The 22,709-nt window shown below is 45.4% G+C and overlaps 2 protein-coding genes across 3 annotated transcripts; one reads left to right on the top strand and one right to left on the bottom strand.

The window, feature by feature from the left end:
- Positions 1-527: 527 nt before the first annotated feature.
- On the bottom strand, positions 528-4,387 carry LOC109888938 (TAF5-like RNA polymerase II p300/CBP-associated factor-associated factor 65 kDa subunit 5L). Of its 2 annotated transcripts, none has more exons than XM_031830725.1 (5): positions 4,196-4,387; positions 3,539-3,680; positions 3,198-3,302; positions 2,241-3,019; positions 528-2,089 (listed from the first exon to the last, which is right to left on the bottom strand). In XM_031830725.1, exons 2-5 carry the CDS (start codon positions 3,675-3,677, stop codon positions 1,292-1,294), a joined length of 1,821 nt encoding a protein of 606 aa, XP_031686585.1. In that variant the 5' UTR covers positions 3,678-3,680; positions 4,196-4,387; the 3' UTR covers positions 528-1,291. The 2 variants fall into 2 exon arrangements, with proteins under 2 accessions (XP_031686585.1, XP_020335678.1); XM_020480089.2 differs by having other exon boundaries at positions 2,241-3,022; positions 4,196-4,385.
- Positions 4,388-4,691: 304 nt separating this feature from the next.
- LOC109888926 (nuclear pore complex protein Nup133-like) lies at positions 4,692-21,249 on the top strand. The gene is made up of 26 exons (XM_020480078.2): positions 4,692-4,819; positions 4,920-5,035; positions 5,153-5,256; positions 5,494-5,598; positions 5,879-6,010; positions 8,364-8,534; positions 8,630-8,785; positions 9,381-9,451; positions 9,576-9,723; positions 10,006-10,156; positions 10,499-10,656; positions 10,845-10,936; positions 11,411-11,580; positions 11,717-11,811; positions 13,206-13,430; positions 13,655-13,777; positions 17,457-17,556; positions 17,743-18,000; positions 18,227-18,360; positions 18,877-19,035; positions 19,229-19,364; positions 19,519-19,637; positions 20,167-20,247; positions 20,341-20,405; positions 20,644-20,732; positions 20,987-21,249. The coding sequence occupies exons 1-26, from the start codon at positions 4,692-4,694 to the stop codon at positions 21,121-21,123; spliced, it is 3,423 nt and encodes a 1,140-aa protein (XP_020335667.1). The 3' UTR covers positions 21,124-21,249.
- The last annotated feature ends 1,460 nt before the right edge of the window (positions 21,250-22,709 follow it).

Raw genomic sequence — 22,709 nt, 5'->3', positions numbered from 1 at the left:
AAGCTTGTCAAGCAGGTGGGTAGATAGGTACACACCCTCCAGACATAAACTGGTTTGTCCACTCCCATGGCAACACACCTGACCTCGCCCACTTTCCCTGCCCAACTGGCTGTTACTGCTCACTCTCTGATATGAGAGTTCACTATAGAATGTGTTCTAGAATGTCTGATTTTAGGTAGTGACAGATTTTAAGTCACTGCTAACATGTTATGTATATTTGAAGTGGAACAGCACAAGATCAAGTTTTAGATCTTAAAGATCAGGATCAATTTGTGGAGAAATAGTTGATCCTATGACGTTATTAAAAAGGCCATTTAAAAAGAAACGATAGTTTACAAATAAAAGGCTGATATGAACAGAAAATGTATGTCAACTGACAAGATTATCCATTTGTTTTATCTTTACCATTATAGATATGAAACAATAAACACTCCAAGTCCAAATCTTTCTCTTAAATTTTCACCTACAAAGAAAAACACGCAACAGGGTGCCATCTCTCTTGGAAAAGAAAAACCAGGTACAGCCAGTCAGAGATTACAAAAATATATTTACACTTCAACATATTACAAATAATGCCACTAACAGAATGGTAAGAAACAAAGTACAGCTGTCATTCTTTCCCTGTGACTACTCTCATATTGATCACAGTTCAGCATTTTATAGCATACCAACATTCTCAATTAGCGGTGATGATGTTTAACATGAGGACAAATGAGGACAAATTCTGGGGAGATGCAGATTTTAAACAACAAGTAATCGAATAGCCAGAGACCCATTTTTAAGATCAATGTGAATTTTGTGCGTGACCGAATAAAACAGGTGTTGACCATCAAGGCACTAGACCCAAAATGCAATCCTCATCCGTAATCATGCCAAGCTAACATTCTACTTTGATGTAAATTTATTGGAAACATTTCATGAGCCTGAAAAGTTGAGGTCTCACTAGTAGGACCCATCAGGTAGTTCTCAGTGAAAATGCCATAAATCAAAAGTCCTTCCCTACCCTCTTCCATGTAACTTCTCATTTTGGTATTGTGGATAAGCATCAAAATAAAACCAAGTCATTTTTTTGCAGTATGTTCAGATTAACAGCTCTTATTCTACTCAGAGATCTTGTCAAAAACAACCTTGAGTGGGCAATTTTAGCAAGTGACCTTTTGGACTGAAATTAAGCCTCTCTGTGATTGGCTTAAGGAAGAAAACATGTATGTCTCCATGGTGACCATGTTTGAGATGGACACAACAGTCTTTTGAACAAAACTAAACAGACAGGCCAAACAAAACAAAATGGCTACTGTCCATGTTTCTCCTGCGCTGTTCCCGTCACCAGGAGCAAGTTACAGGCCATGAACTGGACGTTGAGCACGTTGCTGGTGTTGCCTGTGTAGAGCCCCACCAGCTCGCTGGACGAGCCATCCGCGTGGGTTGTGCTGTGGGAGTTTCGGATGTCCCACACCCTGACTGAGTTGTCCATGGAAGAGGAGGCCACCAGGCTGCTGTCGGGGCTGAACGACAGGCTGGTGACACTGTCCGTGTGGCCCCTCAGGTCCTTGACCAGAGCCCCTGAGGCCAGATCCCACAGCTTCACCCGTTGGTCCTCGCCCGCCGATGCCAGGTACTTCCCATTGGGCGCGAAGGCTACGGACAACACGGGGCCGCGGTGGCCTGTGAACAGGCGCACTGACGCCCCCTGCTGGGTACTCCAGAGGCGGACGGTTTTATCCGTTGAGCCTGTGGCCAGGTAGTTTGAGTTGGGGTGGAACTTGACGCAGTCCACGTCCGCTAGGTGGCCGGCATAGAGCCTCAGAGGGTAGGTCCTGGAGAAGGTCCAGAGGCGGGCGGTGCGGTCATGGGAGCCGCTGGCAAAGTAGAGGCTGCAGGGGCTGACGTCCACGTCCCAGACGGGGTAGGCATGACCCTGGTAGAGGGCCGTGTTGGTGAAGCTGCCCAGGTCCCAGTAGCGAATGGACGTGTCCTCTGAGCAGGACAGCAGGCCCGAGCTGTCTGTCAGGAAGGCTGTGCGGAACACCGGACCGCTGTGGCCACGCAGGGTCTTGATCTCGCTGCCTGAGCCGTCCTCTTCATCTGCCTGAATACAGGGGGGAAAGAGTAAATTGACATTTTCAGAGGACACACCATTGTACTGCCTAGATATGTAAAAGTTTCCCATATTTGGCGGCAGAGATACTAACAACCGCCATGCCATTTATCTAACAACTGACTATTTCTGTAAAAATCACCTCCTCTTCCAGCACGTCACATGCTAGGCGGATGTGTGACACGTCGGTCCGGTGTGGCCTGGCCTTCAGTTTCCTGGCCCTAAGACTCCATAGCTTGACGGCCGAGCTGTCGAACCCGGCGGCAAGCAGCTTGCTGTCAGCTGACACCTCTGCCGTGTTCAGTAGCTGCTCTGTGTGCTGGAAGGCATAGAAGCACACGGTGGTGAGTGACGGCGGCCCCTCACGCACCTTCTTAATGCAGTCCTGCAGTGCCTCCAGGGCCGCCTCGCTCTGCGGGATCCCTGTGGGGACCTCCACCCCCGCCGCCTCTCCTCGCTCAGGGCCATCCGCACCCGACCACAAGGAGGTAGAGTTGGGGGCCGTGGTGGTGGCCCCGGTAGCTCCCGCACCCGTCGTCCCGTACAGCTGGTAGTCAGTGCGTGGTGAGGAGGTGACCTCTACCTGGATGTGGGTGCTGAGGGCCCTGCAGAGGGTACTGTTGTCTTCGCTCTGCAGGTAGCGTAACAAGTAACTGTAGGCCGGCTCCGTCAGGTTCACCACGTACTTGTGGTCGAGTAAGGCCAGGAGCTTGGGGTTGGCGGTGACATCCTGCTGGGTGAGGACATGGCGAAGCTGCTCCACGGTGGAGCGCTGCTCGGCGTCCCCCAGGAAGAGGCTGTGGAAGCGGCTGTAGAAGCCATCCACCGCCCCCTTCAGGCTGCAGCGCACCATGTCCAGGTGGAGGTAAACGAAGAGTGGGTACAGGACGCAGCTCACCTCCTGGCCCCATGGCAACACCGCTTCTGGACCAGAGAAAAATAAACAGAGTAGGGCCACGATCCTATGCCAACAATAACTAGCATAGCATTTACAATACATTGCTTAATACTAAGTGGTAAGCTAGTACGGACACTGGAACATAGCCCAATGTTGCATAGCAGCGTACATATCATCAGTCTCTATGCAATTGTGAAGTACCTGAAAGAAAATTGCGAAGTCTGGAAAATTGGGTCTCGTACTGTTGAGGGTCAGCTTGGCAAGGGGCAGCAGAGACTATGTTTGCACACCCCGACTCTGTCTGCACTGCTCAAAGAAAGAGAGACAATAAGATTAGGTATATGTCCATGAGTAATCACCTGGTACTACTCATCCTAAACTAAAAGATAATGCTTGAGCTTCTCAATAAGTGAGATTTGCTTAATCATGTCTGCAAAAATAGTTGGCATCATTCCCCCATTACATCTGTGATACTAGTTTAACTTGATTTGGTCATAGATCTTTGCAGAAGATACCGGCCAGCTGCCACTTCAAAGCCTCACCTGTGAGGTTGGCAGCCATCTCCTCTGCGGACTGGGACAGTTTAGTCCCCTTCAGGGAACTTTCAGTGTCCACATACTGCCTCCGCTTCAGGTACTGAGCTACAGTGTACTGGATCTGCTCCGTGCGTACCCGCTTCATAACCTCGGAAAATATTAAATAGTATAACACCATGGGCAAAAGTAAATGTTTACCTGCATTAAGACGTTGTTTATCTGCTGTAACTTACTGCATTGAATTTCCATAAATGAGTTAACTCCTTACAAACACTGCTAGAAATTAGATAGCTCTATTAATAACTTGCTGGAATTACAGACCCATGAGTAACTCACTTCAGTGGTGTTGATGATAAAAATGTGCTATATGGCTAGCTAACACTTTCCAACACAACAACCATTCAATAGAACTGCTAGCATGGGTCACCATGCAAACTTGGGAGAATCATGAATGACATGTGCGTACAAGTGAGCAACAAATGCACTGGTAAAATGATGCACCAAACAGCTTAAGCAAAGAGTATTGCAGTCCTGTCATTAGCAAGCTAGCCAGCAGCTAACGTTAGCTAAGCTAGCTAGTCGATAGAAGGGCCACACGGCCCTTTCGGAACTTTAAGCCGGTTTAGCGAAAAACATCTTATCAACAACAACTTGGCCACTCACTGCATATCGTGCTGATATTCTTCGTTGTCAATTACAGCTATTAAGGAGATTATATTTATGCAGTGTGATTGTTTTTTATCACAAATATCCTGTTGCCTATCGTAGCAACCCCATCACGTATGTCTACCTCTTCCATCAAATAGCAGCTCGCTCTCATCTTGCAGTCATCGATCGATTGACTTATCTTGCCTGAATGTGATGGCAAAAAATCTATTTTGTGTTCTGTTTACTGACACCCAAAACACTACAACTAGCTACTTGCAAAAGTCAATAAATTCACAATCAGAAATGTTGTAATGCTGATTTTAATTGAATGGGTTATTCGTAACAATTAGTGGCCAAACAAATGTATTCAGTGGACCAACTATGTACTGCGAATTTGATTTTGTATTTCATGACGTATATTTAATGCGCCTGAAGTTTCATATTGTGCGCGCAAAATAAGAAGAGCTGTCTGAAGTTGAATTAATATTGAGCATTTTGGGGCATAGCTACGATGTTTAGCCCTCGTCCCACCCCTTGTTCAGGCCGATGGCAGTCCTCAAGGGTCACCGGTAGAAAGAGTCTCGCCGGTACACCTACAGGGCTTCTCTTTTCCCCACGTAGGACGTCGTTAGCAGCGAGGTGAGTGTCCATGCTCCATCATGCCATTGTCAACAGTGTCTCTTCAGGCACAGTCAATCGTGGAGTGTTTTTAAACAACTGCTGGCCCTCTCATTTCCAGATCAACTCCCACGCGTGTGCAGAGCTACTCAACTTCAGAAGCACTCCACTTCGATGTCCAGACGTTTGGCTCTTCTCTACCTGTCAAAGTCATGGAGGCTTTGACTATGGCTGATGGTGGGTCATTGACTCTTTCCTGTCATTATCTCTCTGCGAGTTATACATGCTGTAGAATGCATTGTACAGGTCATCCCGATCAATGCTCTACTCTCCCACGGGTTTTGTGTCCCTCAGCTGATGACCAGATCTCTGTGAAGGTGGATGAGAGTGGCTGGGCCTGGATGGTGTGTGGAGAGAGACTGATCATCTGGAAGATCTGCCAGACTGCTGTTGCAAAGGTACAGTTCAGTGGGTCACACCGTAGCAAAGCGCTTTGAAACGGAACACAAAATGAGCCCTCTTTATTGGGCAAGTCCAGGTAGAACCCTACCACTTTGTGTCACTCCGTTTCAAAACTGGATACACAACCCTGGTTGATAATGATGAGATATGCAACACATTGATACAGTGTGTCCTATAATAACAAAAAAAACATGCAGTGCCAATGCGTGAACCTTCTCTGTTGTGTTTCCTAGTTGTCAGTATGTAAGGGCCTCCAGCTGCCCACTAGTGAATTTGTCTACTATGCTGACCTCATCTCGATTTCATCTCCCAGCCCTCTGGAGACTGCCACTGTTCAGGTAATCAATGACCATATCACTAATCAGGAAACTAAACTATTCAACCTCCAAAGGTGGGAACTCATCACACATGTCTGCCTAATGACTTAACTGTTAGCTGTTGAGCAGCTAGCCTGAGTGCCAGTCTCTTTCTGCTTTAGCCTACTTGTTGTTGTCTTGACAAGGCACTGAATAAGCTGGCACCCAGGCTAATAATCAGGAAGAAATTAACTGAAATTCCAATCAACTCACCATCAGTCATGGTTGTTTACTGTTGTGGTTCTTTGTCTTGAATGCTCAGTCTATCTCTGTCATGGCGGTGTCTCCGGAGGGAACAGCCCGGTTCTGGCCCAGTTTGGCCCACGAGGGGAATTACGCTGAGACTGTGGTCGACATGGGCGAAAACCTCTGCAACTTTGTTGTGGCTGTTAGGGTAAGTTGGTATGTTGTGGATGCATTGTTCTTCAAATCACATTTATTGGTCATATACACATGGTTAGTAGATGTTAATGCAAGTGTAGCGAAATGCTTGTGCTTCTAGTTCCGACAGTGCAGTAATATCTAACAAGTAATCTAACAATTCCCCAACAACAACCTAATACACACAAATCTAAAGGGGTGAATGAGAATATGTACATATAAGTATATGGATGAGTGATGGTCGAGCGGCATAGGCAAGGTGCAATAGATGGTATAAAATACAGTATATTCATGTGATATGAGTAATGTAAGATATGTAAACATTATAAGTGACATTATTTAGAGTGGCAATAAAGTGACGAGTGATACATTTATTGAAGTGGCCAGGGATTGGATCTCAATGTAGGCAGCAGCCTCTCTGAGTTAGTGATTGCTGTTTAGCGATCTGATGGCCTTGAGATAGAAGCTGTTTATCAGTCTCTCGGCCCCAGCTTCGATGCACCTGTACTGACCTCGCCTTCTGGATGATAGCGGTGTGAACAGGCAGTGGCTCGGGTGGTTGATGTCCTTGATGATCTTTTTGGCCTTCCTGTGACATCGGGTGCTGAAGGTGTCATGGAGGGCAGGTAGTTTTCCCACAGTGATGCGTTGTGCAGACCTCACTACCCTCTGGAGAGCCTTGCGGTTGAGGGTGGTGCAATTGCCATACCAGGCTGTGATACAGGATGCTCTCAATTTGCATCAAAGAAGTTTGTCAGGGTTTTGGGTGACAAGCCAAATTTCTTCATTCTCCTAAGGTTGAAGAGGCGCTGTTGTGCCTTCTTCACCACACTGTCTGTGTGAGTGGACCATTTCAGTTTGTCTGTGATGTGTACGCCAAGGAACTTAAAACTTTCCATCTTCTCCACTGCTGTCCCTTCGATGTGGATGGAGGGTGCTCTCTGCTGTTTCCTGAAGTTCACGATCATTTCCTTTGTTTTGTTAACGTTGAGTGAGAGGTTGTTTTCCTAACGCCACACTCCCACACACAGCCCTCACCTCCTCCCTGTAGGCTGTCTCATCGCTGTTGGTAATCAAGCCCACTACTGTTGTCGTCTGCAAACTTGATGATTGAGTTGGAGGCGTGCATGGCCACGCAATCGGGTGAACAAGGAGTACAGGAGGGGGCTGAGCAGGCACCCTTGTGGGGCCCCAGTGTTGATGGTCAGCGAAGTGGAGATGTTGTTTCCTACCTTCACCACCTGGGTGTGGCCCGTCAGAAAGTCCAAGACCCAATTGCACAGGGCAGGGTTGAGACCCAGGGCCTCCAGCTTGATGATGAGCTTGGAGGGTACTATGGTGTTGAATGCTGAGCTGTAGTCAGTGAACAGCATTCTTACATAGGTATTCCTTTTGTCCAGATGGGATAGGGCAGTGCGATTGCGTCATCTGTGGACCCATTGGGTCGGTATGCAAACTGAAGTGGGTCTAGGGTGACAGGTAAGGTGGAGGTGATATGATCCCTGTCTCTCAAAGCACTTCATGATGACAGAAGTGAGTGCTACGGGGCGATAGTCATTTAGTTCAGTTATCTTTGCCTTCTTGGGTACAGGAACAATGGAGCATGTGGGGACAACAGACTGGGATATGGAGCGATTGACTATGTCTGTAAACACACCAGCCAGCTGGTCTGCGCATGCTCTGAGGACGTGGCTAGGGATGCCGTCTGGGCCAGCAGCCTTACGAGGGTTAACATGTTTAAATGTTTTACTCACGTCTGCCACAGAGAAGGAGAGGGGGGAGGGCAGCAGTCATTGTTAGCGGGAAGCAACGGTGGCACTGTGTTATCCTCAAAGCGGGCAAAAAAGGTGTTTAGTTTGTCTGGAAGCGTGACGTCGGTGGCTGGTTTTCTTTTTGTCATCCGTGATTGTAGACCCTGCCACATACGTCTCGTGTCCGTTGCGACCCCACCATGTCCCTGTACTGGCATTTCACTTGTTTGATTGCCTTGCGGAGGGAATAACTACACGGTTTATATTCAGTCATATTCCCAGACCTCTTTCCATGGTTAAATGCGGTGGATCGCGCTTTCAGTTTTGCACGAATGCCGCCATCCATCCACGGTGTCTGGTTAGGGTAGGTTTTAATAGCCACAGTGGGTACAACATCTCCAATGCACTTGAATACAGCACTGCTCCGCAATCACAGATAAAGGATTTATAGAGCAGGTTCTCATTATTAGTGGATTGAGAATTGCCAACAAATTCTGTGTAAAATGGTAGCGCACAGATACACGTTGAGCATATTTATCGGATTAAACATTATGTGCTGTTGATTTCATCCCCTTTCCTCTCCTCCCTCATCCCACCATCCCTCTCTTCCCTCAGGGGGGTAGTTTCATCGTGTCATCCTACAAGGGCCAGTTGATGCGTCTCTGGGCGGACCCCTCCGGAAAGCCGCTGCAGAGAGCGCTACAGCAGGGCCAGGGGGTGCTTTCCGGCATCGGACGCCGCGTCTCCAGCCTCTTTGGCATGCTCGCCCCGCTTACCAACAACAATGCACGTTTCTTCTAGTGGAGTCCTATGAATCCCCAAAATATAGTCATTAATAGGTAAGATGATAACAGCTCACATACCCTCTTCTCCCTCTATAGCTCCACAGTGTTCTGTGGGTGGGAGAGACGGGCTGCCTATATACTCTGACCTCCTATGGGCTCAGTAAATGGGAGGTGAATGAGGTCACAGAGCACCAGGTCCTCAGCTGGGACTCCAGCCGCGCTCTGACGGAGAGTGTCGCCGACGCCATCTGGGTAAGCAGAACAACACTACATGAATGTTGTGTTGCGTTACTTTGTCAGGTTGCGTTAAATCATGGTGTGTTACTTTGAGGTGAACTGTCCCATTGGTTGTACAGGTATCTGCCAAAATAAAGGAAACACTTGAGTAAATGAGGGACACAAAGCATGTGCTTCCTGAGTTAATTAATAAATGAACATATCATCATGCTTAGCCATTATGGCTACCATGGCTAGAAGAGATCTCAGTGACTTTGAAAGAGTGGTATCAAAGGAGCATAGGGGGTTTAAAGCGTGTGTGTCTGTCACCAGATCTCAAACCAATTGAACACTTATGTAAGATCCTGGAGCGACGCCTGAGACTGTGTTTTCCACCACCATCAACAAAACACCAAATTATGCAATTTATTGTGGAAAAATTGTATTGCATCCCTCCAATAGAGTTCCAGACACTTGGAGAATCAATGCTTTTCAGGTGGCTAGTGGTGGCCCAACACCCTATTAAGACACTTACGTTGGTGTTTCCTTTATTTTGGTAGTTAACCAGTAGATTGGATGATTGTCCTGAAGGCATGACCTGTTTTTTTTTTTTTCTCTCGCCATCAATCAGGGGTCAGAGAGCAACTATGAGGAAATCAAGGAGGGAGTGAATGTTACCTACATGGACATGCAGCTGAGCCAGTAAGTCGAGCTCTCATCTAGGTTTCTGGATGTGTATTTATCTCACTACATGATTTGACGTAATAGTCAGCTGGTGACTGCGACTATGATTCTACATACTTCTGACTATAATTTTGTGTTCCAGGGATGGCCTGGTAGTTTTGGCAGCAGCCTGGCACCCCTCAGACTCCCCCTGCCTCGCCTACTTCTGCCTGGTCACCCTGCTGGACAACGGCAACAACATCTCTGAGGAGCTCTCTGTGGAGGTCACCAAGTACAACCCCCCTTTCCAGGTCAGTTTTCACTTAACCCTGGTCACTGTTGGGCTTCAACTGAATTAGTGTATTATGGTTTATGAATGCTTTTTTTATTTTTTATTGAATGAGTTTGAAAGTGGCAATAGGTTCCCTAAGTAGACTCGCTCAAGGCTTCATGGCTTTCTACATGTTCATGAATTTCGACAAAATAGAATGCTATTTTTCAGACATGAAAATATCAACCATATTGGTCTTCCTTCAGTTTAAATGTGGATGTTTATTTGTCTAATGGTTGATATGTTGTGTTATTCCCCTCAGAGTGAGGATGCCCTCCAGGCCATGAGGCTGTTGTTACCACTGGCCTCCAGCCCTGCTGCCTTCCTGTACAACGAGGAGCTGGTGTTTGCCTGCTCCACCGGTACCGGCAGCGGAGGTCTACCTGAGGAGAAGATCCCCTTCAACACACCTGGTAAGAGACATGGATAATGGGCTCAAGGTTAGAGGACATTGGGTGCCTCTCAATAGTTTAAAATTGGCCCTTTTCCTCATCTAATTTTCTTAATTAAAAAAACATTTGACAAGAAGAGGAAGCCTTTAGAGACTGTTGACATGCACCCAATGTTTTAAACGGAATGGTATTGATGAGTGAATGGTGTAGATGGCTACTACAACAACAGCTCTCAGTAATACATAGTTATCATACTAATATCAACAACCTTTTGGTCTTTTTAGATCCATTTTCATGAATGGTCCATTTGACTTGACTCGCCTCCCATGTTTCTATTCTCACCGTCCTCCTTCATCTCTCCAGGTGACCGTCTGCGTGGTGGGGGCTGCTGTGCCAACCTGCCGGTGTTCTTCTCCCAGAACAGTGGTCTGGTGGCCGTGGTGGCCAGGGAGAGTGCCTCAATGCTGCCTGAGACCATGGAGGACTCCCTCTGCTTCTCCTTGGCTGGGGCCGGCCCTGAGGTAGAGTCAGATTAAATAAAGCAGGGCTAGGTCTCTGATATGGAACTGGGTCGCCAATTGGGTCATTTGACTTGTATGAATAATGAGATGGCATTCAATTGGTGGACTAGCAATGTTTTTTATTTTTTCATTTTCATTCTTTTTACATAATTGATGAGTTCACATTGTTCACACTTTTTGGTTTCAAGGCAACTGCTATGGAGACTCCGACTAGGATGGAGCCTGTAGCGCAAGAGGACAAAACCAAACTCCTAAAAGCAGCGTTCCTGCAGTTCTGCCGGTAAGTCTGCAGAAAGATTGTGTGACGTTGGCCCCAATTGCTGAAGTTTGAGTTTTTTTGACAGTGACACAGACCTCCTTCGGAAAAACAAGGGAATTTGTTTGTTTCTCCCCTGAAAAAAATGTCCCAGCGTTGAGGATGATGTGGATTTAGGTCTGTGTAATTACTTGCTCTCTGTGATTGCATCTGCCCTGTTGTTGGTAAGCTCGAGCAGCTGTTACTGCCAAATGAGGGTGCAGGGCTCTGTGAGTTTTTTACAGAAAGAGGGAGGGAGTGACTGTGTGAGAGAGTACATGTAGACATTGAGTGAATGGGGTGTGTACACTTTTTAAATGAGTACCACTAAGTAATTATGTGAAATGATTTTATGTGTTTTCAGGAATGACCTGGTTAAATGATCTAAGCTATAAACATTGTTACTATTGAGTTTACCTTACAATGTTGTGAGTAGAACGTAACTGTTGTGTTTATCAGGAATGACCTGGTGGGGGCCCAGAACATGACAGATGAGCTGTTCCCCCCGGAGGGGGAAGGAGACTGGGAGGTGGGCGGGGAGCTGGACCTGGTGGTGACCCGGATCAACCTGGACCTGGTGGACGACTACCCAGCCTCAGACCCCCGCTGGGCCGAGTCTGTCCCTGACGGTGGGAGGGAAACAGAAAAAGAGGGAGAGAAATGTAGACAGGCGAAGACATGGAAACCTGTAGTTATTTTCTATCAAAATGATTGAATATATTGTTCCACATAGAAGTGACCTTGTTTCTGTGTTGTTGTGTCCAGAGAGTGCTGGCTTCCCCCTGACCTCCCTCATCATCCTCCACCAGCTAGAGGACAAGATGAAGGCCCACAGCTGCTTCATGGACTTCCTGCTACAGGTGGGCCACCTGCATAGAAATATATTTCAGTCCCGTTTAATCCGGAATAATTCTAATCCTGTTAATCCCGTTTAATCCGGAATAATTCTAATCCTGTGGCCACCTGCATAGAAATACATTTCAATCCGGAATAATTCTAATCATATGGGTCACCGTGGGATGGGACTTCACTACAGAGCTTCTCACAGATTTCTGAATAAAGATCGATATGTCATGACTGAGTTCAACAACCATACCTCGTAACTCCACACCCCGATTTCCAAACGAGCTTCAATGCCATACAACACTCCTTCTGTGGCCTCCAACTGCTCTTTAACGCTAGTAAAACTAAATGCATGTTCTTCAACCGATCGCTGCTTGCACCCGCCTTCCTGACTAGCATCACTGCTCTGGACCGTTCTGACTTAGAATATGTGGACAACTACAAATACCAAGGCATCTGGCTAGACTGTAAACTCTCTTTCCAGACTCCTATTAAGCATCTCCAATCCAAAATGATATCTAGAATTGGCTTCCTATTTTGCAACAAAGCCTCCTTCACTCATGCTGCCAAACATACCCTCGTAAAACTGACAATCCTACCGGTCCCCGATGTCGGGGCTATTTACAAAATGGCCTCCAACACTCTACTCAGCAAACTGGATGCAGTCTATCACAGGGCCATCCGTTTTGTCACCAAAGCCCCATATACCACCCACCACTGCGACCTGTATGCTCTCATGGCCCTCGCAACATATTCGTTGCCAAACCCACTGGTTCCAGGTCATCTATAAGTGTTTGCTAGGTAAAGCTCCGCCTTATCTCAGCTCACTGGTCACCATAACAACACCCACCCGTAGCACGCACTCCAGCAGGTATCTCACTGGTCATCCCCAAAGCCAACACTTCCTTTGGCTGCCTTTCCTTACAGATCTCTGCTGCCAATGACTGGAACGAATTGCAAAAATAGGTCTCCGAATTGCAAAAATAGGTCTCCAACTTCAGCGATATCTCCCTCACTAACTTTAAACATCAGCTATCTGATCAGCTTACCGATCGCTGCAGCTGTACACAGCCCATCTGTAAATAGCCCATCCAACTACCTACCTCGTCCCCATATTGTTTTGATTAACTTTTCTGCTCTTTTGCACACCAGTATTTCTACTTGCACATCATCATCTGCAGTGTTCATTTGCTAAATTGTAATTACTTCGCTACTATTGGCCTATTTATTGCCTTACCTCCTTACTCCATTTGCACACACTGTACATAGATTTTTCTATTGTGTTATTGACTGTACGTTTATTTATGTGTAACTCTGTTGTTTCTGTCGCACTGCTTTGCTTTATCTTGGCCGGGTCGCAGTTGTAAATGAGAACTTGTTCTCATACTGGTACACCTCCCTTCCCCCACAGGTGGGTCTCCTGGACCGGTTGGGCCAGACCACGGTGCGCTCGTCTCCCATGGCGACGCGCCTGTTGCTGTGTGAACACGCCGAGAAGCTACAGGCGGCCATGACGCTGAAGAACCACCACGCCAAGCACGGCGAGCTGGTCAATCGCGCCATCCTCATTGCCTTGAGGAAGAGCAATGCAACCGTGTCCACCAGCCTCACGGCCGCAGACGTCTTCTTCAGAGAGGTGACAATGACAGAGATAATATCCCCAGCAGGGCTGGGGTCTGGTGACAATGACAGAGATAATAGTTGGGGTCTTCACACAATTTAGATGATTTGAGATTCCAATTTAATCATAAAATCATGTTTTCTGTCAAAGCATTAGCTTTGGGATTGTGGGAAGCTTCTGTCTTATGCCTGAGGTGAGGTTATTAAGAGGTTTGTGTGTGTGTGTGTGTGTGTGTGTAGGTGTCTCAGATCTCCTCAGTCTTTGAGTGTCTACTGGAAGAGGAGGACAGGACTCTAAAGGAGAACCCTGTGGACTCTGTGAAGTGGGCTGAAGTGGTGATCAGTGTCAATACCATCATCAAGGTACACAACACAGTCAGTGCGGGCTCTCTGTATCCGTATTGTTTGTCATGTATCTCCCATGCATGTGTATAGTTGCCTTTTGATCATATGGTGTGCTTATATATACTGTGTATCTCCAGTGAATTTGTAAAGTATTCAGACCCCTTGACAATCTACACACACTACCCCATAATGACAAAGCAAAAACAGGTTTTTAGACATTTTTGCAAATATATGCAAAAAAATATCACATTTACATAAGTATTCAGACCCTTTACTCAGTACTTTGTTGAAGCACCTTTGGCAGCGATTACAGCCTTGAGCCTTCTTGGTTTGACGCTACAAGCTTGGCACACCTGTATTTGAGGAGTTTCTCCTATTCTTCTCTGCAGATCCTCTCAAGCTCTGTCAGGTTGGACGGGGAGCGTCACTGCATAGCTATTTTCAGGTCTCTCCAGAGATGGTGGATCGGGTTCAAGTCCAGGCTCTGGCTGGGCCTCTCAAGGACATTCAGAGACTTGTCCCGAAGCCACACCTGCATTGTCTTGGCTGTGTGCATAGGGTCATTATCCTGTTGGAAGGTGCACCCAGTCTGAGGTCCTTAGTGCTCTGGAGCAGGTTTTCATCAAGGATCTCTCGGTACTTTGCTCTGTTCATCTTTCCTTCGATCCTGACTAGTCTCCCAGTCCCTGCCGCAGAAAACATCCCCACAGCATGATGCTGCCACCACCATGCTTCACCGTAGGGATGGTGCCAGGTTTCCTCCAGATGTGATGTTTGGCATTCAGGCCAAAGTGTTCTTGGTTTCATCAGACCAGAGAATCTTGTTTTCATGGCCTGAGAGTCCTTTAGGTGCCTTTTGGCAAACTCCAAGTGTACTGTCATGAGCATTTTTATTGAGGAATGGCTTCCGTCTCACCACTCTACCATAAAGGCCTGATTGGGGGAGTGCTACAGAGATGGTTGTCCTTCTGTAAGGTTCTCCCATCTCCACAGAGGAACTCTGGAGCTCTGTCAGAGTGACCATCGGGTTCTTGGTCACCTCCCTGACCAAGGTCGATTGCTCAGTGTGGCTGAGAGGCCAGCTCTAGGAAGAGTCTTGGTGGTTCCAAACTTCCTCCATTTAAGAATGATTGAGGCCACTGGGTTCTTGGGGATATTCAATGCTGCAGGCATTTTTGGTACTCTTCCCCAGATCTATGCCTTGATCTATGCCTCCTGTCTCGGAGAGCTACGGACAATTCCTTTGACCTCATGGCTGGGTTTTTGCTCTGACATGCACTGTCAACTGTGGGACCTTTTATATAGACAGGTGTGTGTGCCTTTCCAAATCATGTCCTATCAATTGAATTTACCACAGGTGGACTCTAATCAAGTTTTAGAAACATCTCAAGGATGATCAATGGAAACAGGGTGCACCTGAGCTCAATTTCGAGACTCATAGCAAAGGGTCTGAGTACTTATGTAAATAAGGTATTTTATTTTTCATAAATTTGCAAAAATGTCTTTAATATGTTTTCGCTTTGTCATTATGGGGTATTGTGTGTAGATTTAATGAGGAACAATAATGTATTTAATAAATTTTTGAATAAGGCTGAAATAAAAGATCCCAGAAGTATTCCATATGCACAAAAAATGTATTTCTCTCTAATTTGTTTACCTTTCCTATTAGTGAGCATTTCTTCTTTGCCCAGATAATCCATCCACCTTACAGGTGTGGCATATCAAAAAGCTGATTAAACAGCATGATCATTACACAGGTGCTCCTTGTGCTGGGCCTGGCTCCCCAGTTGCTGGGCCTAGCTCCCAAGTGGGTGGGCCTATGCCCAGTCATGTGAAATCCATAGATTAGGGCCTAATGAATTTATTTCAATTGACTGATTTCCTTATATGAACTGTAACTCAGTAAAATCATTGAAATTGTTGCCTGTTGCGTTTTTATATTTTTGTTCATATACGTACAGTTGAAGTCGGAATGTTACATACACCATAGCCAACTGCATTTAAACTCAGTTCTTCACAATTTCTGATATTTATTCCAAGTAAAAAATCCCTGTCCTAGTTCAGTTAGGATCACCAGTTTATTTTAAGAATGTGAAATGTCAGAATAATAGTAGAGTGAATGATTTATTTCAGCTTTTATTTCTTTCATCACATTCCCAGTGGGTCAGAAGTTTACATACACTCAATTAGTATTTGGTAGCATTGCCTTTAAATTGTTTATTTTGGGTCAAAAGTTTTAGGGTAGCCTTCCACAAGCTTCCCACAATAAGTTGGGTGAATTTTGGCCCATTCCTCCTGACAGAGCTGGTGTAAATGAGTCCGGTTTGTAGGCCTCCTTGCTCGCACACGCCTTTTCAGTTATGCCCACAAATGTTTCTATAGGATCGAGGTCAGGGCTTTGTGATGGCCACTCCAATACCTTGATTTTGTTGTCCTTAAGCCATTTTTCCACAATTTTGGAAGTATGCTTCGGGGCATTGTTCATTTAGAAGACCCATTTGCGACCAAGCTTTAACTTCCTGACGGATGTCTTGAGATGTTGCTTCAATCTATCCACATAATTTCCTCCCTCATGCTCCCTCATGATGCCATCTATTTTGTGAAGTGCACCAGTCCCTCCTGCAGCAAAGCACCCACACAACATGATGCTGCCACCCCCATGCTTCACGGTTGGGATTGTGTTCTTCAGCTTGCAAGCCTCCCCCTATTTCCTCCAAACATAACGATGGTCATAATGGCCGAACAGTTTTATTTTTGTTTCATCAGACCAGAGTACATTTCACCAAAAAGTACGATCTTTGTCCCTATGTACAGTTGCAAACCGTAGTCTAGCTTTTTTATGGCGATTTTGGAGCAGTGGCTTCTTCCTTGCTGAGCGGCCCGTCAGATTCTGTCGATATAGGACTCGTTTTACTATGGATATAGATACTTTTGTACCGGTTTCCTCCAGCATCTTCACAAGGTTCTTTGCTGTTGTTCTGGGATTGATTTGCACTTTTCGCACCAAAGTACGTTCATCTCTAGGAGACAGAACGTGTCTCCTTCCTGAGCGGTATGATGGCTGCGTGGTTTGGTGGTGTTTATACTTGTGTACTATTGTTTGTACAGATGAACGTGGTACCTTCAAGCATTTGGAAATTGCTCCCGAGGATAAACCAGACTTGTGGAGGTCTACAATTTTTTTCTGAGGTCTTGGCTGATATCTTTTGATTTTAATTTTTCCCATGATGTCAAGCAAAGAGCTATTGAGTTCGAAGGTAGGCCTTGAAATACATCCACAGGTACACCTCCAGTTGACTCAAATGATGTCAATTAGCCTATCAGAAGCTTCTAAAGCCATGACATAGTTTTATGGAATTTTCCAAGCTATTTAAAGGCACAGTCAACTTAGTGTATGTAAACATCTGACCCACTGGAATTGTGATACAGTGAGTTAAAAAAAAAGTGAAATAACCTGTCTGTAAACAATTGTTGGTAAATTGACTTGTGTCATGCACAAAGTAATGTCCTAACTGACTTGCCAAAACTAGTTTGTTAACAAGAAATTTGTGAAGTGGTTGAAAAACAAGATTTAAAGACTCCAACCTAAGTGTATGTAAACTTCTGACTTCAACTGTATGTCATGTTGCTTGTGAGGTGGTATTTCTTGTAATGGCACAGTCAGTAATTTGTGTACGTTTTGTGTGTTGTATTCCAGGACATGCTGCAGGCTGCTGGTCAGTACAGAGACACCAAGGCCTCACTGTACAGAGCCTCAGAGAGCACCACTGCTGAGCCAGAATACATCCCATGGACCGGTACATTCGCTGTTGAACGCCTTGTCTCCTTTTGTTAATGTCAACTGATCTGAAAAGACACGATAGGTGAAAGTGATATGTAGATCCCTTTCACTGCGATGAAGGAGAATAATTTAGAGTCTCCCAAATGTAAGTCCATTGAGATGCGCCCTTAATCCCTAAACCTGTATCTTTCTCTCCCCACAGCCTCTAGCGGTCTGGGCGGGGTGCGCACCGTCATCGCCCGCCAGCATGAGGTGATCCTGCGTGACGTGTACCCTCACGCCGACTCGGAGATGCGCAATGGCCTGAACGAGCAGCTGACAGCACTGCTGGATGTGCTCCTGGGAGGCTACGTTGCCCAGCTGACCTCACTGAGACTGGGCCGTCCGGGCCAGCAGGACCACTACAACACCCTGGAGATGGAGTACACGCAGGGTCGCTCTGAGCTGCTCGCACCACTGTGTGAGTGGAGATTGAACGCAAAATACCGGGCGGCCATTTTGGCTTGAGTATTTGGTTACCGGGTCAAGCCATTTTAGAATACAAAATAAGTGGAATTACACATTTATAGCTAAATGTAGCTAATATTTTTCATAAATTATAAGTCTGACTGCTTATTGCATCCATTATAAAGGTATTATGTACACTTAAATAATATTAAGGGTGTTAACTTTTCCTTATGTTCCAGTGGAGCTGGGTCAGTACCAGTGGGTGGCGGCACTGGCAGAGAAATATTGTGACTTTGACATTCTGGTCCAGATGTGTGAGCAGACTGACAACCAGAATAGACTGCAGCACTACATGGCCAAGTTCGCCGACCAGGTCAGACACTAATTCTCTAAAACCAGGGTGGTGTTCATTAGGTGGAGAAATTTTGAAATGGGGAGGTACTACTTGAACTGGTCCAATAAGAAAGCAGATTTTTGTTTTTGTTTGCAAAATGTTTTGCTACTGTGTGCCGTACTGAACACGACCAAATTTTATCACTGGTGTTTTATCAAATCTGGCACTAACAAGGGAGATGTGCATGTTACATTTTAATTTATTTAGCAGACACTCTTATCAGAGTGACTTACAGAAGCAATTAGGGTTAAGTGCCTTGCTCAAATTCACATCGACAGATTTTCACATAGTCGGCTCGGGGTTTCGCACCAACAATCTTTTGGTTACTGGCCTAACGCTCTTAACCGCTAGCCTACCTGCCGTTACTCAGACAGTGCACGTAAATCATACATTGATACCCATTATGAGATTAAAATGTTATTTCTCAAGCTATGACTAGACTAGGATTCCAAAGATGCTGTGTGTTTCATTTAATTTCCATGTCACTTCCTGTAGAACTTTGCAGACTTCCTGTTCCGCTGGTACATGGAGAAGGGAAAGCGGGGCAAGCTGCTCTCCCAGCCCATCGCCCAGCACCAGCAGCTGGCCAGCTTCCTGCAGTCCCACGAACACCTCAGCTGGCTGCACCACATCCACGTACATGACTTCAGCAGTGTAAGTGGAACACACTCACTCACTCACTCACACTCACACACTCACACATATATATCAGTTGACCTTAGTAGCTAACTTGTGAACATGCTGCTTCATATGAAAAGACATACAGTAGATATAGTGTAGTTTCCCATGTTAATATAAACAGTGTTGCATTTGTAATATTTATTTTACCATCTCTTTCTCTTCCCAGGCCCACAAAACCCTGTATGGCCAGGCCAACATGGAGACACGTTACTTTGTGAAGAAAAAGACCCTGTTGGCTCTCAGTAAACTGACTGCCCTGGCATCAGACATGCCTGAGGCTGTGATGAAGACACATGTAGACGGTAAAGGGCTACTTGAGATAATGCTGCTTAATTCTGCTTCAACTGTGTTCATATTTAGAACACCGCAGCCAGCTGAGGTATTTAGTTCACTGTGGGGTGTCTAATTGGTGAGTTCTGCAGGGATATCAACAGTGTTTTCTTTGTCATCCTACAGACATGGTAGAGCAGGAGCGGTTCCTGCTGCACCAGGAGACTCTGCCCAAACAGCTGCTGGAGGAGAAACAACAGAACCCTGACACCATGCCCCTGCTCAGCGCTCACAACCTTATTAATGTAAGAACACACATCAGTGGACCCCTCACATTACCACATAACCCAACACAGACAACGTTATCAATGCACCATTATAAACTGGGTGATTTGAGCCCTGAATGCTGATTGGCTGACAGCCATGGTATATCAGACCGTATACCAGAGGTATGACAAAATGTATTTTTACTGCTCTAATTACATTGTTAACCAGTTTATAATAGCAATAAGGCACCTCCGGGTTTGTGATATATGACCAATATGCCACACCTAAGGATTGTATCCAGGCACTCTGCGTTGTGTCATGCATATGAACAGCCGTTAGCCGTGGTATATTGGCCATATACCACACCCCCTCATGCCTTATAGCTTAAGTAGACTATACACGCACAGTCGCACAACCAGTAACTACATAAATCCACATTCCTGCCACCACACAGATACACGATGACAATACAACACACACATCTATCCTCCTGTCACCAACTGAACCCCAAAAAGCAGCTCCCACAAATACCAATGGACTGACCTCATTTTTCTCTTTTCTCACCAGCTGTATATTTGTGATGACAACCGACGAGCCAATGAGTATGACTTCAAGAAGGCTCTGGATCTACTGGAGTACATAGACGAGGTAGTCCTACTACCGCTAGCATGAATCATTAACTCAGGGTTGATTAATCAGGTCTGTCAGGGTTCACTGATATGGGCCATATTCTTGTTGCAGGAGGATGCTGTGGACATTGAGGGACTCAAGTGTGAGATCTTCTGCAAGGCCCTCAAGAAAGATGAGTAAGTACCGCTCAATGGCCCTAATCCTTCTATCTCACTCTTACTCCCTTTCTTGCTAATTTCCTAATTCCAAATTTGAAAGGATTTGATAGGTGTAAATATGCTGTTTGACACTTCTTACATTTTTGTTATTTATTTACGCTGTCAATGAGCTTTATATAGTAAATGCAATGAATTTATAAGTATTATTATTACTGTAAGTTTGCATTGAGCTTCCTTCACGCTGTGTTTCTCACAGATGGTCGTCTGCTGATGGGAACGATGACCCTCTGGAGGCAGCCAAGGACAGCATCTTTGTCAAGATCCTCCTCAAGCTCATACAAGAAGGTAAGCACTGCAGTAGTCATTTTGTCTCGGTGTCTGACCAAAGGATTTCACTGTATTCTCATCAGTTAATTTGTTTGATAACAACACATTTCAATAGTTACTTAAGAGATATTTAGGAGATTGTTGAATTGTTGTAATATTTTTTTGTTATTAATGACAAAATATTCAAAAGGGTATCGAGTCTCTGCTCTGTTTATGTACCTCTTTATGACCATTCTAACCTATTCTGAATATCTTCTCTTGTTGTTTTCCAGGTGTTCCTCTACAGACCTACCTTCCTGACTTCAAAGACCTTCTTCAACTGGACGAGATGGAGGCTTTGAAATCAAAGCCCACTTTTGAGTTTGTAATGCGGGCCAACTATGAACATTACCTGCAAGCACAGATCTGATGACCCCTGACCCCTTTCACAACTGTCTCCCAGGTTGCACTTGGTTTGTTCCTTTCCATTTTTACTGTTTGTTTGACAAAAAGATAACGTGTTGCATTTTCTAAATAAAAGTCATATTTCTGTAAATGTTCTATTCTTTTGATTTTGGCATTCACGAGACTCCTTTTAAGTTTTTGAAAAACAAAATATATTGTTTTATTTCCTTACCTCTATAACCTGGGAAAAAGCAACATATGTAGATACACATCCTGAATCTCCAATACACCTATATCTCCTGTGATAATTGCTTGAGTAAAAGTCAGGAGAGTAAATGTCATGGATTCAACTGGAGCCATTAGGCTAGGACCAGAGATGAAACAGTACACACCTCGTGTACTAGCCGCTCAAAATGAACACAACATCCAACTCAACAACAACCACACTCATTGACTAACATGCCATAATAGGCTATTGGATTTCTGCAGCAAGCCATTGGGTGCTCGTAGCCTACATTGCCAACTGTATTGGGTTCTTGTTTAAATAGCGGGGCCTGACTCGAGTGTCTCCCTCCAACCCTTCGAGGAGTCTGCAACTGATCCACTTTCACTGATGGCAGAAGCAGATGGCCTCTGTCTTGTTCTAAAAATAGAAAATAGAGGTTAAATTAGGGACATACACAATAAATTACCACCACTGCTGTTATGGGGGAGGGGGATTGAAGGTTCAGTAGCCCTATATGGGGGGATTGAAAGAACTCCCTCTGAGAAAGTGTGCTTTTGATAAGCTTCTAAGCATACTCTTTCAAACCTAATCAATAGTCTTGATTGACTATTTTGAGTAGTTGTCATGGATGCTGACACTATGTTGAAACTTTCACTGATCTTTGACAGATTGTTTGTGTGGGAGCTCTAGGTTTGGAATATTTTATTACAGGACTTCCTGTCTGGCTTGTAGAACGCCTCCATGGATGGTGGTGTTGTATGGTTGGTATGGAGATTACATTTACGAGCCTGAGTATTGGTCCCGCATGGCGCTTGCAATGCCAGGGTTGTGGGTTTGATTCCCACGGGAGACCAGTACGATAATGTATGCACTCACTACTGTAAGTCGCACTGGATAAGAGCGTCCGTTAAATGACAAATGTAAACATTGTAATATTGGTATACGAAGTAGGCTATCCCATCAATAACATGGCTATCAAAGCTAAAATTATAGGGACCAATGGAAGTTGGATAATGCAATTTTAAACATTTCGTTTTCTTGTACTAAAATACCTTTCCACAAGTATATTTAGTTGAATACTTTGGCAGTGATGAGTTAGCATTTGGACAAACATATCAGTTTATAAGATGCTTTTTTTAAACGCTGGGCTACAAAAAAGGAATTGTCCATGCCTTGGTGGCTGGCTGCAGCTGTTCGACTGTGCATGGCTAGGGTCCTATCTGCTTTCACCTACCCCCCCCCGTTCAGAGCTACCCCCTGTTCAGAGAAACTAGACCATGGCCACTGTAGTAAATGCGGAAGTTACAAGTGACCAGCTACCACAAACGCCCCCATCTCAAACTTGACACAATCCCCCCTCCCCCCTATCTATTTGCTGTTGTTGA

This window comes from Oncorhynchus kisutch, linkage group LG1 (assembly GCF_002021735.2).
Source record: "Oncorhynchus kisutch isolate 150728-3 linkage group LG1, Okis_V2, whole genome shotgun sequence".
Taxonomy (NCBI): Eukaryota; Metazoa; Chordata; class Actinopteri; order Salmoniformes; family Salmonidae; genus Oncorhynchus; species Oncorhynchus kisutch.
This window is presented reverse-complemented; position numbering and strand designations above follow the sequence as displayed.

Bases quoted from the DNA above. Each gene is read 5' to 3' on its own strand.
- LOC109888938 (XM_020480089.2), bottom strand. From the start codon at position 3,677: ATGAAGCGGGTACGCACGGAGCAGATCCAGTACACTGTAGCTCAGTAC. The intron at 3,303-3,538 runs GTGAGGCTTTGA...TTCTTTGAGCAG, and splicing joins GATGGCTGCCAACCTCACAG to TGCAGACAGAGTCGGGGTGT. The intron at 2,090-2,240 runs GTGATTTTTACA...CCCTGTATTCAG, and splicing joins GTGACGTGCTGGAAGAGGAG to GCAGATGAAGAGGACGGCTC.
- LOC109888926 (XM_020480078.2), top strand. From the start codon at position 4,692: ATGTTTAGCCCTCGTCCCACCCCTTGTTCAGGCCGATGGCAGTCCTCA. The intron at 11,812-13,205 runs GTGGGCCACCTG...CTTCCCCCACAG, and splicing joins TCATGGACTTCCTGCTACAG to GTGGGTCTCCTGGACCGGTT. The intron at 18,361-18,876 runs GTCAGACACTAA...CACTTCCTGTAG, and splicing joins TGGCCAAGTTCGCCGACCAG to AACTTTGCAGACTTCCTGTT.